Source organism: Acanthopagrus latus, chromosome 10 (assembly GCF_904848185.1).
Source record: "Acanthopagrus latus isolate v.2019 chromosome 10, fAcaLat1.1, whole genome shotgun sequence".
NCBI lineage: Eukaryota > Metazoa > Chordata > Actinopteri > Spariformes > Sparidae > Acanthopagrus > Acanthopagrus latus.
Genome location: NC_051048.1, coordinates 3,553,222 through 3,569,327, shown reverse-complemented (window position 1 = coordinate 3,569,327; position 16,106 = coordinate 3,553,222). Strand labels below are relative to the sequence as shown.

The 16,106-nt window shown below is 45.5% G+C and overlaps 1 protein-coding gene across 11 annotated transcripts in view; it reads right to left on the bottom strand.

Annotated features, from left to right (window-relative positions):
• Positions 1-16,106, bottom strand: part of dysf (dysferlin, limb girdle muscular dystrophy 2B (autosomal recessive)) — a 71,853-nt gene that overhangs the window by 4,713 nt on the left and 51,034 nt on the right. For all 11 annotated transcript variants that reach the window (XM_037111749.1, XM_037111748.1, XM_037111750.1 and 8 more), the window contains 13 exons: positions 12,501-12,629; positions 12,248-12,403; positions 12,069-12,160; positions 10,081-10,251; positions 9,845-9,987; positions 6,843-6,982; positions 6,637-6,725; positions 6,268-6,363; positions 6,023-6,164; positions 2,418-2,517; positions 627-799; positions 430-539; positions 208-355 (listed from right to left, as the gene is read on the bottom strand). In XM_037111749.1, the coding sequence (XP_036967644.1) occupies positions 208-355; positions 430-539; positions 627-799; positions 2,418-2,517; positions 6,023-6,164; positions 6,268-6,363; positions 6,637-6,725; positions 6,843-6,982; positions 9,845-9,987; positions 10,081-10,251; positions 12,069-12,160; positions 12,248-12,403; positions 12,501-12,629 (1,689 nt within the window). The remainder of the gene's footprint in view (positions 1-207; positions 356-429; positions 540-626; positions 800-2,417; positions 2,518-6,022; positions 6,165-6,267; positions 6,364-6,636; positions 6,726-6,842; positions 6,983-9,844; positions 9,988-10,080; positions 10,252-12,068; positions 12,161-12,247; positions 12,404-12,500; positions 12,630-16,106) is intronic.

Here is a 16,106-nt window from a genome sequence, read left to right as displayed (position 1 = left end):
TACCGTTAGCTAACTAGCTCACTGGTTAGCTAGCAGTGAAGCCAGTGGCCTGAGAGTTTGTCTGGACCAGAACCTGGACAACAAATTGGGACTGAACACAGCCTCCAAGACGGACGGAGGTCAGTTTGACAATATGTGAAACAGTATGGAGGCGATTTACAGCAGCATCATTCTTCTTCTATCATCTAATCCTTCACACAGACTTACCGGGAAGGAGTAGAGGAAGACGCCGAGGAAGAGCAGGATGAAGAAGAGGATGATGAAGAGGATGATGAACCACTTGAAGCGCCTCCACAGGATGAACTTGAGGGTCTTGTAGGGGGAGGAGAACCACAGGAAGGAGGTCTCTGGACGCCTGAAGGAGCAGAAGACGATGAGTAACCATATTTAAATGTTTTCGCGAGTGTGTTTAGTGTGTGTGAGACTCACTGAGGCTCCTCCAGGTGAGGGTTCATGTTGGGTTCGTCTCTTCCGTGGCCCGTCGGTCTCTCCTCTTGCTCCTGCTCCGTCACGATCTCCAGAGACATCTCCACCTTCCCCTGAAAACACAGACGACACCATTTATAAAGTCTCTGTGTGTGGTGAGCGACTGAGTTAATTTATCTGGGTGTGTCTGTTTCGCTCACAGCGATGATCTTCTCTCCGTTCTTCTCGCAGGTGCAGGGCCACCATCCTTTGACGGTCTTCTGTTCGAACAGAGACACCAGTTTGTCCACCGGCTGGTCCAGGAGCTGCAGGGTGCATTTCTCTGGAGACTTGGCCGGACGCAGCATGTGGTTCAGGTCCATCACCAGGTGACCTGAAGACGCAGGTATAGCATATGAGTTGGGCTCTTCTGATGGTTTATATTGATCTATAGGAGCCCCTCGTATCATCTCACGTGGTCCAAGTTCAAAGTTAGTAACAATATCACAGAAAATAAAAAATGAACACATTGTTTTTCTGCTATTCTGCTATTTGTGACCTCAAAGTTCATCATTTCCTTTTTTCTTGCTGACTTTGTGCGTATGAAATAGTCGAAAAACAGCCTATACAAAGAGCATAAAATGTCATGAACTTGCATAATTTCCAGGTTTTCGATCTGGTCACTTAGTCACCATTTACCAAATATGTTACTGACAAGAATCTGTTGGACTTTTGAGAATAAGAGAAGACGTTTTTTGTTGGAGTTTGATGCTTGTTTGTCAGCTAGTTTGTTGCCTGATGTGTCTTGACCTTGAGCTTTCTAACGATGTATGACACTCCAGTCGAAACTGCAATATTTGGCCAACAAGCCAACTAACAGGTTCAATGATGCTTCATTAAATGCACTTCAAAGTTTTTGCAGCATTTCCTTTCAAGCTTTGTGTTCGAACCCTATAAGATGCTTTTTGGGAACCTCTGATCCGTCTGAATTGGTTGTGTCAGCGCTCTCCGCGGCCAGTTCCTCTTAACGACTAATCACTGAGCGTGTTATGAAAGAATTACAGGCGATCCAGCGGTGACGGGTAGTTAGCTCACGTTTGATGACTGCCGACGTTCACCGCGGAGGGACTGTGTGCGGATGAAAGGCTGCGGAGAGACGTCCGCTGGAAGTGTTTTTCCAGAGGTTTTCGCTGCCGTCTGACAGTGTGATGGAGGGAAAATGGCTCGTGTCTGACCTTCACACCGTGCGGGGAGATTAACAGCGAGCGGTCCGAGCTGACGAGCCGAGGACAGGCAGGAATGGAAGAAATGCTTTGAGGTGGCCACACACCCGCTGACGACTAAACCCGAGCGAGAGAGAGAAAGTCTGGATTCCTCATCTTCCTCTTCGGAACGTCATCCTCCCCTTTTTTTTTTTTGCTTCTGGCGGAGGGAGGAGAAGATGAAATGGGGCAGGGGGAGTGAAAGAGGTGAGTTATTTCGAGGGCCCGGGGCAGCGTCAGGGGTGAAGGAAAGGCGGAATTTTGACAGCTTGAGTTTTGGAGAAGAAAAAATAAAACCCGGCCCCTTCCCTCCGTCTGAAATGTGCCAACACAGTGGAAATGAAGAGCGTTAATTCCAAAGATAAATGTTATCGCAGTCGTTTGTCCGTACGCACGTCGCACATGTGGTTCCCCCGGACGGATTTACCACCCAAATCTTTGGCCAAAAATCAGGGGGAAGCTTGTCTTGAGTGTCGGTCCTGCAACCAGTGAACTATATTCATACGACCACAGGGCTTGTACGTGTGTTTCTGACTTACTTTAATGGGCAGTGCTCAGGGAAATATAGGTCAACTTAGAGTTTGTTATGGTGTCCGAATATACGCTTACCCAAGACTTACCGGACATATAGGAGGAGTAAGAACCTTTAAGAGACGGATGTTAAATGCTGTTGGACCCTCAGAGGGTTTAGATGTGAACAAACACACATGGAAAGCTGTAGAAAGGTCACAGGAGGGCCGGGGGGTTTACCGAGGTAGTCGTCGAAGGAGAACTTGTCGTTGTCCCAGACCTGGATGGTGAGTCGAGGAGTCAGTTTAGTCTCAGCTTTGTCCATGCTCCAGAAATGTTCCTGCACACAGACACAAACAGAGACAGAGAGCAGAGGGAAAGTTGAGTCTTTAATATGATCTATGTATATTCACTGTATAAAGTAATATGTTTATGTGTGTAAGCATATCAAACACGGAGACACAACAGGAAGCTTTGTTTAGCCTCACAGTCGGTGCTGTGATGTCATTTCATGTCTGATCAATATTATTTACAGCTCAATTCACACGCGACAAATTTACAAACTGTACCACCTACGACACCTTCTGTCCTCACGTCACTGGACGAAGAAGAAGAAGAAAAGAAGAAGAAAAGAAGAAAAAGGAGCAGAAGAAGAAGGAAATGGAGCAACAGCAACAGGAGAAAACTAGAAAAATGTGCAGAGAGAGAAGAAGAAACAACAGTAGATGAAGACGTAGCAGAGGGAAAAGAAACAGAAGAAAAAGATGGAGTAACCACAGAAGAAGAAAATGTATAAAAGTAGAAAAACAGCATAAGAAGCAGGAAAAAGTGGTAGAAGAAGAAAAAAAATGCAGCCAGAAAAGAAGAAACAACAGTAGATGAAGTAGAGGAGGAAGAAGAAGAACCACAGAAGAAGAAAATGTTTACAAGTAGAAAAGGCGAGAGCAAAAGAAGCAGAAAAGGTAGAAGAAGAAGAAGAAGAAGAAGAAGAAGAAGAAGAAGAAGCAGAGTTGAGTTGGTGCCTCTCTTCTTTAATATCTTGGTGTTTGTCGTATGATGAGACGAGACTCGTCCTGTCAGAGCAGAACTCCATCCTCACATCCAGACAGGTGCAACAGAGTGTGTGTGTGTGTGTGTGTGTGTGTGTGTGTGTGTGTGTGTGTGTGTGTGTGTGTGTCAGACCTCCTATCACCTCTGGCAGACTCGCACTAAACTGGCAGACAGTATCTGATCCCGTCTCACCTCTGTGCTAATGGTGTCCACTCTGCAGCTGCTGCTCTCTCACTTTCCTCTCCTGCTCTTTCCATTCCCTCACCCCACCTCTTTTTATCTGTGTGTGTGTGTGTGTGTGTGTGTGTGTGTGTGTGTGTGTGTGTGTGTCGCTCTCTTTCTGGCTGTTGTCGTGTTGATAAAAAAATATATGGCTTTTCACACCTGACACAAAATAGCTCCCCTGTGATTTGCAGCAAATGTCAGTACGTCACCGCGACCTTCCTGAAAAATACTTCTTTTTTTTTTTTTCCGCTAAAAACTAGAAGCTGCACTTTCTGACTTCACGCGAGTCACTTTCTTCTGGGGTTTATGAACTTTGTTAATAACAGCATGGAGATGATCGATTTACAGCAAAGTGAGGAGAATTTAAGTTTGTTTTTCACAGTATCTATTTGAAAGAAACAGCTGAGGGGACTGAATTCCCCCAATTTCAAGCAAATTTGAAGCAAGAATTAGAGGTCGTGAACCCGTGATCTGCTGACGGAGCTGCCGTCTTCCCCGAGCAGCGTGGTGGGAAGTTTCCAGGAGTGTCCAGGCTATCTTTTTGTGAGTTAAAAGTCTGAATTTACTGAGAAAAGCAAATAAATGCTTTTACAAAAAAGGGCAAAAACAACCTCGAGCAAAGACAGCAAAACTATTGGAGAATCTTGCCATCTCCATCTGATTCAATCCAACTTTAAAAACAATTTTGAGTGCTTTTATACTTATTCGACAGAGGTTGAAGTTTAGGAAAATTGTTCCAAAGTTGGACTTAGGTACTCAAAGTCAGCCAGGGATGTTTCACTTGTTTATTCGGTGACATATCTGAATTTTTATTGTGTTTTGCATCACATTTCTTTGGCAGCCACAGCAGCAATAACAGCTTCTGAGATATTAAAAATACTAAAATTATGCATATATGCACCCATATCCTAATATCCATGACTAACATCGAGTAAACTGGTGAAAATGTAAATGATTAAAAAGCAAGATGTACTTCAGAAGTTAGACAGAAACTAGCAGGGAATTAAAATCTCCTGAAACCAGTTGAAAGTTGATTATTTATTATAATATTAACTGCTTAAAATTCTGCGGGTCATAATTGTGGTAAAATAAAAAGTATCTTGTTAAGATAAACTGACACCTGATCAGTGAAATGTCAAATAAACGTTTGTTGAAATAAGACAATTATCAAGTTGTTTTTTCATGTTCTGACAGTTTTTCATTGATAAAGATTTATGAGTATTTAAGGATCCAACGTCACAGTGTTTATTTATTTATTTTGTTCAGACACGTGAACAGAACGTCTGCGTCCGAGCGATGTCGATGACAAACAGGACGCCGCCGCCTGCTCGCGTTATGACTTCACGCCGACTCTCTACATCTAAATCTAAATCCACATCATGCTCTCACACTTCATAACAACACACACCAACACTGAGATAAACACACTACACCCTGAGTGTGTGTGTGTGTGTGTGTGAGTGTGTGTGTCTCACTTTATCCACTAACTCGATCCAAGTACATTAAGTTATCACTCCACAGCTGTCACAAAGAGGGCTGGACGCTCTATATGAGTGTGTGTGTGTGTGTGTGTGTGTGTGTGTGTGTGTGTGTGTGTGTGTGTGTGTGTGTGTGTGTGTGTGTGGCTGCTCTCTGTAATATCTAACGACATCAATCAACTTCCTCTTTGTTGCCAGCGTGTTAAGTACAGAGTCGTGTTCCGTCTTCTCCCTCATTTCCTCCGTCCATCCGTCTTCTTCGCTCCTTTTTTTTTCCTCCCCTTCTCGCAAATCAAACTTCTTCTCCATGAAAAAGTGAAGTTACTGCCAGAAAAGCTGAATTACACTCATTTAAAACAGTCTAATAAGAGCAACAACTAATCGGAGGTTGTAGGTGGTTGTAGACGGACAGGTACTTTATTTTTGTTGAAAACGGAGCTGAAGAAGACGACGTGAGGTTATGATAGTGTTGTCGATCAGCAGCCGTGACTCATCGCAGTCGTTATGACCGCCGACCCGCTGAGCTGTCTCTGGCTCCGGTTCTGTTCTGGAGTAAAAAGCTCTCCTCCACCCAATTTAAAACTCCCTCTCGTGTTTTTCAGCCGCTCGCTGATTGAGGATGCTGCTACGAGCGGGCGAACGCCGTCGTAAAACATGTCGCCCGCGGCCGCCTGAAGAGGCTCGCCTGCTCGCCAAGCAAAGCAAATGACAGCCGTGTTTGTTGCTCCAGTCGCCGGCGTGATGTTGTTTTAGCTCCTCGCTGCGTGTTTCTGTTGAGCTGCGGAGACGCCACGACTTCTAACTCACTCCTCTTTCCTGTGAAAGTGTCGCTTCGTTATTCGTGTTAATTGCAGGCGGCTGCAGATTATTTAGGAGAGCAGGAGAAAAACGTCTGAAGACGTCCTGCTGTCATTTGTTTTGGATTCATCGACTGACACGAGGACAAAATAATCCTGCTCACAGTCTGAGGTTGTTAAAGTGAACATTTTGTTTTGAGGGAGTGAAGGAACATTTTCACCCACAGGAAATAAAACTGAACCTCCTTCACCTCCTTCTCACCTTCCCTCCTTCCCTCATTCCCTTCCTCCTCACCTTCCTGTCGACCACACACAGCTGCTCTGCTGGCAGGTAGTTGAAAGGAAACAGGAATCTGAAGTTGAAGTTTCCCTCTCCGCCCAGCGAGCGGTAGTGGACGTCCGTCTTCTGCTTGTTGTGTTCGTGTCCGTCCAGCCAGCTGAGAGGGTTTCACAATAAAACACGGCGGCTGTGAGTGTGGCGCTCACGGTAAACATTTTATTTTGAAAGCGCCGGTGATTAAATCCACTTCCTCCTCTCACCCTTTGACGTAGATGTCGCTCATCTTCTCCCCGCCGAGGCTGATGTCATCCAGGATGACATCACTGGTGTTCCAGATGATGCAGCGCAGGAAGAACCTGCAGAACCAGAACACGTCAGATCAACTGCTGATGTATTGATAACAGTGTTGATCACAGTTTGATCAGTGATTCCATCATCCCATCCCCTTCCCATCATCCATCCTTCCCTCCTTCTCTCAGTCCCTTTCTTCCTTCCTTACCTTCCTTCTCTCCCTTTCCTTCTTTGTCTTCCCCCCTTCCTCTTTCAACTGATTGATCAACATGCTTATCAATTGATTGACCGATTCACTGACTGAGCGTGTGTGTGTGCGTGTGTGTGTGCGCTCCTACTTCTTGGCCTTGCGTGGTGTGATGTTGAACGGGGGTCCAGGTGGTCCCAGAGACTTGGGGAACAGGTCGACCCACATCATCAGGCGCCCCTGACGGACAGCACCAACAACCAATCAGAAGGCAGGAACAAAAACAAACCGACGGATCGTCATGGAAACAGATGTGACAGGCTTATAAGTGTGTGTGTGTGTGTGTGTGTGTGTTACCTGCTCAATGTCGGGCTGCAGAGGACTGTACAGCGGTCGGGTCTCCACGTGCTCCGGTACCAGACCCAGTTTCTTCAAGATGTGGAGGGACAGGCGCTCCTTCATCGGGCCGAGGTGGCGCTTGGACACGTTTCTGTCCTCTGAAAACACACACACACACACACACACACACACACACACACACAGAGGTTTAAGTGAAGGTCATAACACTCTTTATACGACTGTTAAAGCTCTCAGAGTGGAGAATGGAAACACAGAGTACTGGGTGGACTGGGAGGAGAGCAGCTCACACAGGAATTATTCATTATTCACACACACACACACACACACACACACACACACACACACACACACACACACACACACTAAGCTGTTCATTGGTCTCTGCATCACAACTGAATGAGGAAAATCTGTGTTTCTTCCAAGCAAAACTAAAATATCAAACTAACGTCAAAAGTTTATGACTGTAAACTTTAAGTCACCTCGACTGAGAGGAAAGGAAAGGAAAGGAAAGGAAAGGAAAGGAAAGGAAAGGAAAGGAAAGGAAAGGAAAGGAAAGGAAAGGAAAGGAGACAAAGTGGGGAAGGAAGAAAGGAAGTGAAGGAAGGAAGACTGGAGGAGAAAGGAGAGATGGGATGAAGGAGGGAAGGAAAGGAAAGGAGAGAAGAAAATTGGTAAAGTAGAGAAACACTGACAATAGTAGACTAAGGACAAAAGGAGGGAAAGAGAGAGGAAAGGAGACAAAAGAGGAAAGAAAGAAAACAGAGGGGATAAAGAAGGAAAAGGAACCACACTTTTTTAATCTTTCACTTTATAAAGTTTTGGAAGATGAAGGAGGAGAGGACATGAGGCAAACTGAAAGGAAAGGAGACAAGCGATGACAAAAGAGGAGAGGTGACGTTAATAAAGGAGGAGAAGAAGAGCTGCCAGAAGACAGTGAGAGGTGAGAAAAGAAAAGAGACGAAGAAGAAGTTGAGGGGAAGGTGAGTAAAAGAAGGATGGAGGAAGTGAGACAAGCACGTGAGAGAGAGACAAAAAGGAAACAGGAAAGATGGAGGACAGAACGATGGAGGACAGAGAGATGGAGGACAGAACGATGGAGGACAGAGAGGTGGAGGACAGAGAGATGGAGGACAGAACGATGGAGGACGGAGAGGTGGAGGACAGAGAGATGGAGGACAGAGAGATGGAGGACAGAACGATGGAGGACAGAGAAGTGGAGGACAGAGAGGTGGAGGACAGAGAGATGGAGGACAGAGAGGTGGAGGACAGAACGATGGAGGACAGAGAGGTGGAGGACAGAGAGGTGGAGGACAGAGAGATGGAGGACAGAGAGATGGAGGACAGAACGATGGAGGACAGAGAGATGGAGGACAGAGAGATGGAGGACAGAACGATGGAGGACAGAGAGGTGGAGGACAGAGAGATGGAGGACAGAACGATGGAGGACAGAGAGGTGGAGGACAGAGAGATGGAGGACAGAACGATGGAGGACAGAGAGATGGAGGACAGAAAGGTGGAGGAGTAAAGACTGAGACTGAAAACAGAGAGAGAGTCCAGAACCAGAACCAGAGGTCGGAGAGGAAGAGGAGCTCGTCCTCTCGGCCAATTAGCAACCGCTGTTTGACGGACAGCGGGCTGACGCACGGTAACCGTGGCAACTGTGGAAAGAGAACGCGGCGGCGGCTCCTCGCTAACCGAGAGACGACCACGATGTTGATGTTGGCTCGCGCACACACACACACACACACACACACACACACAGTTGTACCATAAATCACCACGACGACAACCATGACCTCGCATCGCACCAGCCACGGAACGTGTGTGTGTGTGTGTGTGTGTGTGTGTGTGTGTGTGTGTGTGTGTGTGTGTCGGGGTGAAAATGAATCCTGAATATTTATCTCATCACTTTTCAGGTGGTCCTGCGGTTTAACTCCCCCCACTCCTCCAGAAGAAGAAGAAGAAGAAAAAAGGAGGGGAAGAAAAAGAAGGAGAAGAAGAAGAAAAAAGGAGAAGATGAAGAAAAAGAAAAAAGAAGAAGGTGTGGAAGAAGAAAGTAGAAGAAAACAAAGACGGGCGAGGAGGAGGAAAAGGAGAAGATGAAGAAGAAAGAGAAGAAAAAAGATTAAGATGATGATGATGATGATGATGATGATGATGGCGGGTAGGTGGTGTCATGTGCCATTAAACGTTATGCAACAAGGTAAAGTAGCTTCAGTTAAACCTCAAAAGGTGGAAAAAGTAGAACTAACACCTCACGGTCAGAACACTCTGATGTCACAGCGTCTTTAACCTCTGACCTTTTAGATATCAGATGTCATAACTCCATCTTGTTAAACTGATCGTAATCTACGGTCGTCATGGCCAAACACGACTTCGTGCCTCTGTGAGGTCACAGTGTTCTCGCAACATTCGGCCTCCAGATTCTAATCAGTTCTTCCTCGAGTTGTCGTGGACATTCGTACCAAATCTGAAGAAACTCCCTCCGAGAACATGTCGCCTCCGTCCACGACTGTCGCCAGCACGAAGGCGTCAACGGGGCAGAAAATCCAGAGAGAGAAAGGAGAATGAGAGCAGCCGATGGAGATATGGGTGGAGCGGGTCGACGGTGCAGAGTGATTTATTCGCTGCGAATTCGCTGATTGTGTAACGACCGACACACACACACACACACGTATGGCCCACTGCGCTTACGTGTGTGCAGTTTATACCTTCATTAAACTGACTCTTTTTTAATGGTGGAAGGTCTGATGGCGTCTGAGTCAATCAGTGTGTGTGTGTGTGTGTGTGTGTGTGTGTGTGTGTGTGTGTGAGAGTGTGTGTGTGTGTGTGTTCAGTGGCGCCAATGATGCCTTAATCGAACTACCCTGCACTTGAAGCTTTCCAGCCTCTCACTCTCCCTCGGCAGGTTTTAATTTATAGTGGCTTTACAAACACACACACATACACTCACACGAAACACACACACACACACACAGATTCTGGTCCTCATCACTCACCCAGGTCCGCGGCCGTGTACTGGTCCCCTCTGAAGTGGACCACGTCGTCCTGGTAGACGGGCTTTGGCAGGTTTCGCCGCTCACACACTCGGTGCAGCAGCTGTCGCGGTGTCAGCTGGTCTCGCCACTGGTTTATCCCCGAGCTAACGGGGCGAGAGACATAGAGAGAGAGTGTGTGGGCTGGAGAGAGAGAGAGAGAGCTTTGCATTACTACAGAGGTGTTCGTCTGTACTCACGTGCAGTAGGACTGCGGCAGGCCACACAGGGCGCCGTATTTGGACAGGAAGCGGTTCTCCAGGTCGATGGTCGTCTCGCCGATCTTCTCGTCTCGGGTCAGCATGTCGTGGTCGTACACCATCACCCGGAGGTCCTTGTCCAGAGGGAGGGAGGAGGTGAGCTCGAACATCCTGACGGAAAAGAAGAGGGCGACGACAACAACATCATCATCATCACATCTTCACTCGGAGCTCGACCGACAAAAAGTAGAACGTTTTGGAATCTGAGAAGCGGCAGGAAAGTCACTGTCGGCAGCAGGCGCGCGGCTAACGAAGCTAACAGCTAACGGCGCTAACTAAGAGTTTCAGTGAACTTTGAACTGCAGTTTAAGGCGACAACACAAGTTTGAAGTGAAAAAGTTTGGAGGTAAAAGTACTCGAGATGATAATAACTTTGAGTTTGACTTCTGGACGGTCACGAAATGTTTTTCAGATGTCGTTTTCTTGTGGAAAGAAAAGTGTGGAGCCCTGAATATGATGTCACTAACTACATTTACTCGCGTACTGTTACTTCAGTACAACTCTGGTGAGGTACTTGTACTGCATTTTTTACAACTTAAAGTTAGTTAATTTGCAGTTTGCATGCAGCCAAAGTATTGTATTTATGAATAAATATATGTTATCGGCATTAGGATGAAAATACTTTTCATGAATCAGAAAAATGCTGAATATTGGATCCAAACCAATCATTGGTCAACACATATCATAGAGTATACATACATCTACTCTTGCATGTATCACCAGATATGTTTCACTTGTACCAAAGTAATAATTTAACAGGATATCTTCACTTTTACTCAAATAGACTCTTTGCAACACTGCTTGACAAAACAGTTCCCAGTGATCTGAACCCTAAATTAAATTTCCAGGCCTGATTTGATTTTTTGATCGATTGTCCCATTTTACTCACACTCACATTATTGTTCTGTATCTAAACTTTTCAGACGCTGTTTCCTGCGTCGTATTCTGTCCTGACAGTTTACGCAACATGAGACAAAACCTCCTGAAGAGAGAGGGTAAGAAGGACTCTGAACTCTTTTCCAGAGTACAGCTGCTCGGCACGTCTCTGCAGCGGTATTGAACCCTGTGATCGGTGTGATCGGTGTGAGGGCAGCGACCCCTGCTGGTGCCAAACTGAAAGAGGCCAAGCTGTGGAGAGAGACGTGCAGAAGAAAACACTGAGGGAGTGAGAAGTAAACGTGATCAGATAATGACTACAGTATTAAAGAGCGTGAGGTAAATCTGTCAGACTGTGAGCTCCAGCACGTAGTCAGCCATCCTCTGACTGCCACTCTGCATTTTGGGATGTCTTCATGGAAAAGATTGCCTTCGTTTTTGAACCTGAGTAATGTGTTTGGGCTGGAGAGAGAACGTCCACCCATCATTTAACACGCTGAATGAGCGAGAGAGAGCAACAACCGAGCCTCATGTGCAGCTTTTCACAAGACCGCAATTACATGTGACACAGTCAGAACTGCAAGAACAGTGAAAGACCTCGGAGGAAAGAGAAGCCAGCTGCACGGGGAACAGGTGGGTTTTCCTTGGAGCGGGTTCTGGAGATACGCACCACTACATCAGACTATGACTGAACGGATCGGGGTCTTAAAGAGCAACTTAGCACCTGGTTTAGTCCTGAACAAGACCGCCACATACAGCCAAACATGCACCAACACTGAGGGCCCCATGAGCAAGAAAGGGTACAAATGCAAATCCACAGCTCAGTTTTTTTAGGGGGGGGATTTGATCCAGAGAATTCCCCTTAAGTAAAAGAGCGAAAAGACTGAGGGCTGAATCCAAATTTCCAGCGACCGAAGCTGCAGACTGATCCCGTGTCAGCTTTGTTTTTAATCTTACGTGACGCGCATCACATTTTTGAGGGGGAAAACAGCGACGTGAGACTGAATTCTCAAAGCACAGTCTGCAAACTGAAGGAGGGGGGCGGTACGTACTTTCCAAAGACAGGATCCAGAGTACAGGGGATGTAGTTTTCATGGTCGCTCACGGTCCTTTTCCCCAACGTGATCTTCACGTAGGGGTCGCACTGAAAACACAACGCAGGAGACAAATTATCAACGACTTATCAACGTACCAAGTCTATAATCAGTCATATAAAGGACTCCCTTCGTACCTTCCCATTGGTGTCCTTGGGCTGCAGTCCCTGAGCCTGGATGATGTAGACCCGGACCAAACACTCTTCGATGCCGTTGGGAGGAAGTTTTCTGAACTGTCTGGGCGGAGGAGGGGTGGAGGGGTCGTCCGGCAGCGGGTAGATCTTAAACATACCCTGGTTGACGCGGGGTAAACCAGAAAGGGTTAACCACAAACAGAAGAAAGAAAACAAAAAGACAATAACTTGCGGCTAAAGAAAACACAGTTTTTACCTTGAACTCTCCGACCACTGACGGATCTTCTCCCTCATCCTGAGTCTTTCCTCGGTACAGCTTGAAAGTCTGGCAGAAATCCGAGAGACCCTCGAAACCTTCAACCTTCTCCAGCTCCCGGTCGTACACCTGAGGAAGAGGAGAGGACCGTTCAAGTGACACGCAAACAGCAATAAAAACCCTCTAACTTGAAAAGATATAAATGAAAAAGGTGATGGAACACAAATCCTGTTCAACCTACATTCAAAAGGAGCTCAAAGGAGCAGTTCACCCCAAAATTAAAGCTGTTGTTTTGTAGTCCACAAAACATTTATGTGAACATATAAAATGGCTCCATACGGCTTGTCTGACATAATTCAAGTCTCTGAATGCCTCGAGATTGTGCGTACGATCGGGCTTGTGTACCAACTTCAGTTGGGATGCGTGCTAACGCTTTTATCTTAGCAGCTACATGAACATTTATGCTTAAGAAAGGGTATAAATAACATCTTTTCAACCCAGTTTGGGATCTCGGATAAGCTGTTTTACGTTTATTTCTGTTTTTCTTTTACATTTTAAATCAGGTCTCCAGCTTCTTCAGTTGTTTAGGAGAACGCTATTTTGCTGTGAAGCTCCAGAAATGTTTTGTGGACTTTGAAACTTCGGCCTGACTTTACATCAGCATGAAGGGGAGGAGATAATGATTGGATTTTCATTTTTGGGTGAACTGTTATTTACTGTAAACAATACACCGCTTTAATGTCTGAAACATCTGTTGGAAAAACTTGAAGAGTGGACGCATGACGAGCAAAAAGATGAGAATTATGTCCGTACGAACAAGTTTGTTGCGACAGTAGTCATCTTTAAACAGCTGGACACACTCTGGTATTGACCTCAGAATCATCTTTATTTTTAACAGCTTTTTATCCAGAGCTCCAGAGTTCTGGCCCGTGTAATTCCACTGGTACTGGATTTTTTTTTTTTTAAACGTTTGCCAAAAGCTACTCAACAATATACGACACCTCACACTGCAGGGGCGTCTACGTGTCGAGAGCGCAAAAAGATTCATTTGTTTTCATTAGCGATGTTTGTTTGCGTCGGTCGCACGCCGACACTCCCTCGTTACTGTCGTTCGCAGATGGAAACAGCGGTTCGCTTCATTATCAGGAGAACAAAAGTGGTGGAAGTGGCAGAGTTACAGTAGTGCCAGGAGGAGGCGGGGAAGTGAGGATTTATGGTTTACCCCCCAAAAAAATTAGGCAATAAGTGGAGCCGCGATCTGATTATTTGACGACACTTTAAACTTCTTTGTAATTACACAAAGAGGCTAGTTAGGAAAGAGGGATGGGAGGAGGGGAGACGAGAGGAGTGAAGGGTATACGGTCTGAGATCTGGGTGGAGAAGGGGTGAAAGAGTTGGAAAAGCATGGGTGAGGACGTGGGGGAGGAACAGGACAAAGAGAGAGTGATGAAGGGGGATGATGTAAACGAGAGAGAGGTCTGGAAACAGCGGTTCATTTCACCAAACCCAGTATCGAGGGAGAGGGGGGGAGGCGAAAGGAGAAAGGGGGGAGGTTTAGACAAAACACGAGGGGCTGGAGGGTTGACACATGAAGAGAAAACTGACTTAACGTCCTGTTTCTTTAAGTACAGATAGTAAACAGAATGCTAACGAAGCTTAGCACAGAGAGCATCATGCCATTTTTATCTCAGTTTAACTGCAAGCAAGGTCTATTATCACTCTTTGTGGTATAATCTATGAAGGTTTTATATTAGTAAAACCATCTGAGAGTCTAGAAAAGCAGAGTAAGGAAACACTACTGAGCATAATTTAGCAGAAAGGTTCAGGAATCTCTAGTCATATTTGTGGCAAAAAAACTGGTTATTTCAAGGAGATCTGGGGCAATTTCCAGCCATTTTTGGTGCAACAAAAATGGGATATATTTCACGGAAAGTTTCGCCATCTGTAGTTGTGTTTATGGTGACCAAAACCTGGTTATTTTAAGAAGAGCTGGGGACATTTCCAGCCATGTTTGTGTCGACCAAACAAGCAATTTTAAACCGACTCATGATGTTTTCCTGACTATTACCAAGTGGTTTGTGTGCCTAAATCGGACAAGAGAGGAATAGAACATTTTACCTAAACAGATGTAGAGTTGCAACATAAAGAAATGTCCAGCATGGGAAGCTAGGAAACTGTTGGGGTTCGAATTTGGTGAGCAATTTCCATGAAACTGAATGGTAGCTATCTTGGAATTCTCTGACTAATGAACATGTATGGTGAAAAATGTAATTATTTAATTAGTAAAAGTGAAGATGTGACAAACAAACACGACAGGTGAAGCACAATACATATCATTCCAGTTTCTGCTGTGATAGTGACGGGAGGAGAGCTCAGATATAACTTTTTAACTTTTGGGATGCAGCAGTGATCGAAGGAGCTGCTCTCCTGGAGGCAAAATATTCTTTACCTCGTGAATTTGACGTGGGGAAAAAAATAGAGAGAACCTGCGCTGACTTAGTTTGTGCTGTTGATTGCTAACTTATGCTAACAGCTAATGTACAGTGAAATCTGGCCGTGACGGAGAAACACTGCTCGAGTCACCCAAAAAGACAAAATTGGTGGCTTCACTTGTGGTGATCACAGCATTTCACAACCACCACTGCTGATGAAAATCTATCTGGGGTGACAAAGACAGAAACGTTAACAGATGAGGTCCTGAAAACGCACCGTTACGTTGAGCAAACTTGTGGAATTGCTTGAAACAGAAAAAAGATCTAGATGCTTTTCAATGTTTGAATACAGACTTCCTAAACAGTATATCTTTAAAAAAATACTATCTGTGTAAAGGTGAAGCTGAGTTTGACGAGGTTAGAGGTGTAAAAAGAAAAAAAAACCTTGAAGAGAGTTGGGATGATGCAAATGAAAGACAAGTCTGGAAACACTGGCTCAGTGGAATACAACAAATCCCAATCTGCCGGCACCAAACCCAGCGTCAGGGGAGGGAACATGGGGAGAAAGTGAAAGGAGGGAGCAGAGGGAGGACGAGAGGTGAACCGAGTCATAACAAGGATGGAAACAGCAGCGCCTTTGTGACAGAAGCAGGAGTAAGCAACTCTAGGAAGGAAGGGAAAGTTGAAGAAGAAGAAGAAGAAGAAGAAGAAGAAGAAGAGGTGAGCCAAGAACAGAAGCCAGAGACGGGAGATTAAAACGGACAGTAAAGAGAGAGGGAAGGAAAATGAGGTTACATCGAACAGGTCGAGGGGAGAAAACAGGAAAGAGCAAAGAAAACTGGGTTTTCAGGTGATGTGATGCAACTTTTGGCGGCCATTTTGAAGGTCAAAAGCTCTTCCTCAGGTCATATTTTAAGTTTTAAGTGTCTCCTGTTTAGCTAACACTCATGGTGATCCTGCTGATTGTCCAAGACCGATCCAGACGAATCCGTCTAACTCAAGTCGATGTCCACAACACAACTGTGATCACAACGACAGCAGGGAAACGTTATTGTTAGGTTCACGCTCTGAATTTACAGGGCCCATCAGTAAGCTTGGTTTCAGGAACATTTATAGGTTTCTGACTGTTATTCAGGCTAGTTGATGGCATTTTCAAGAGGGTTTAGTCTAATTA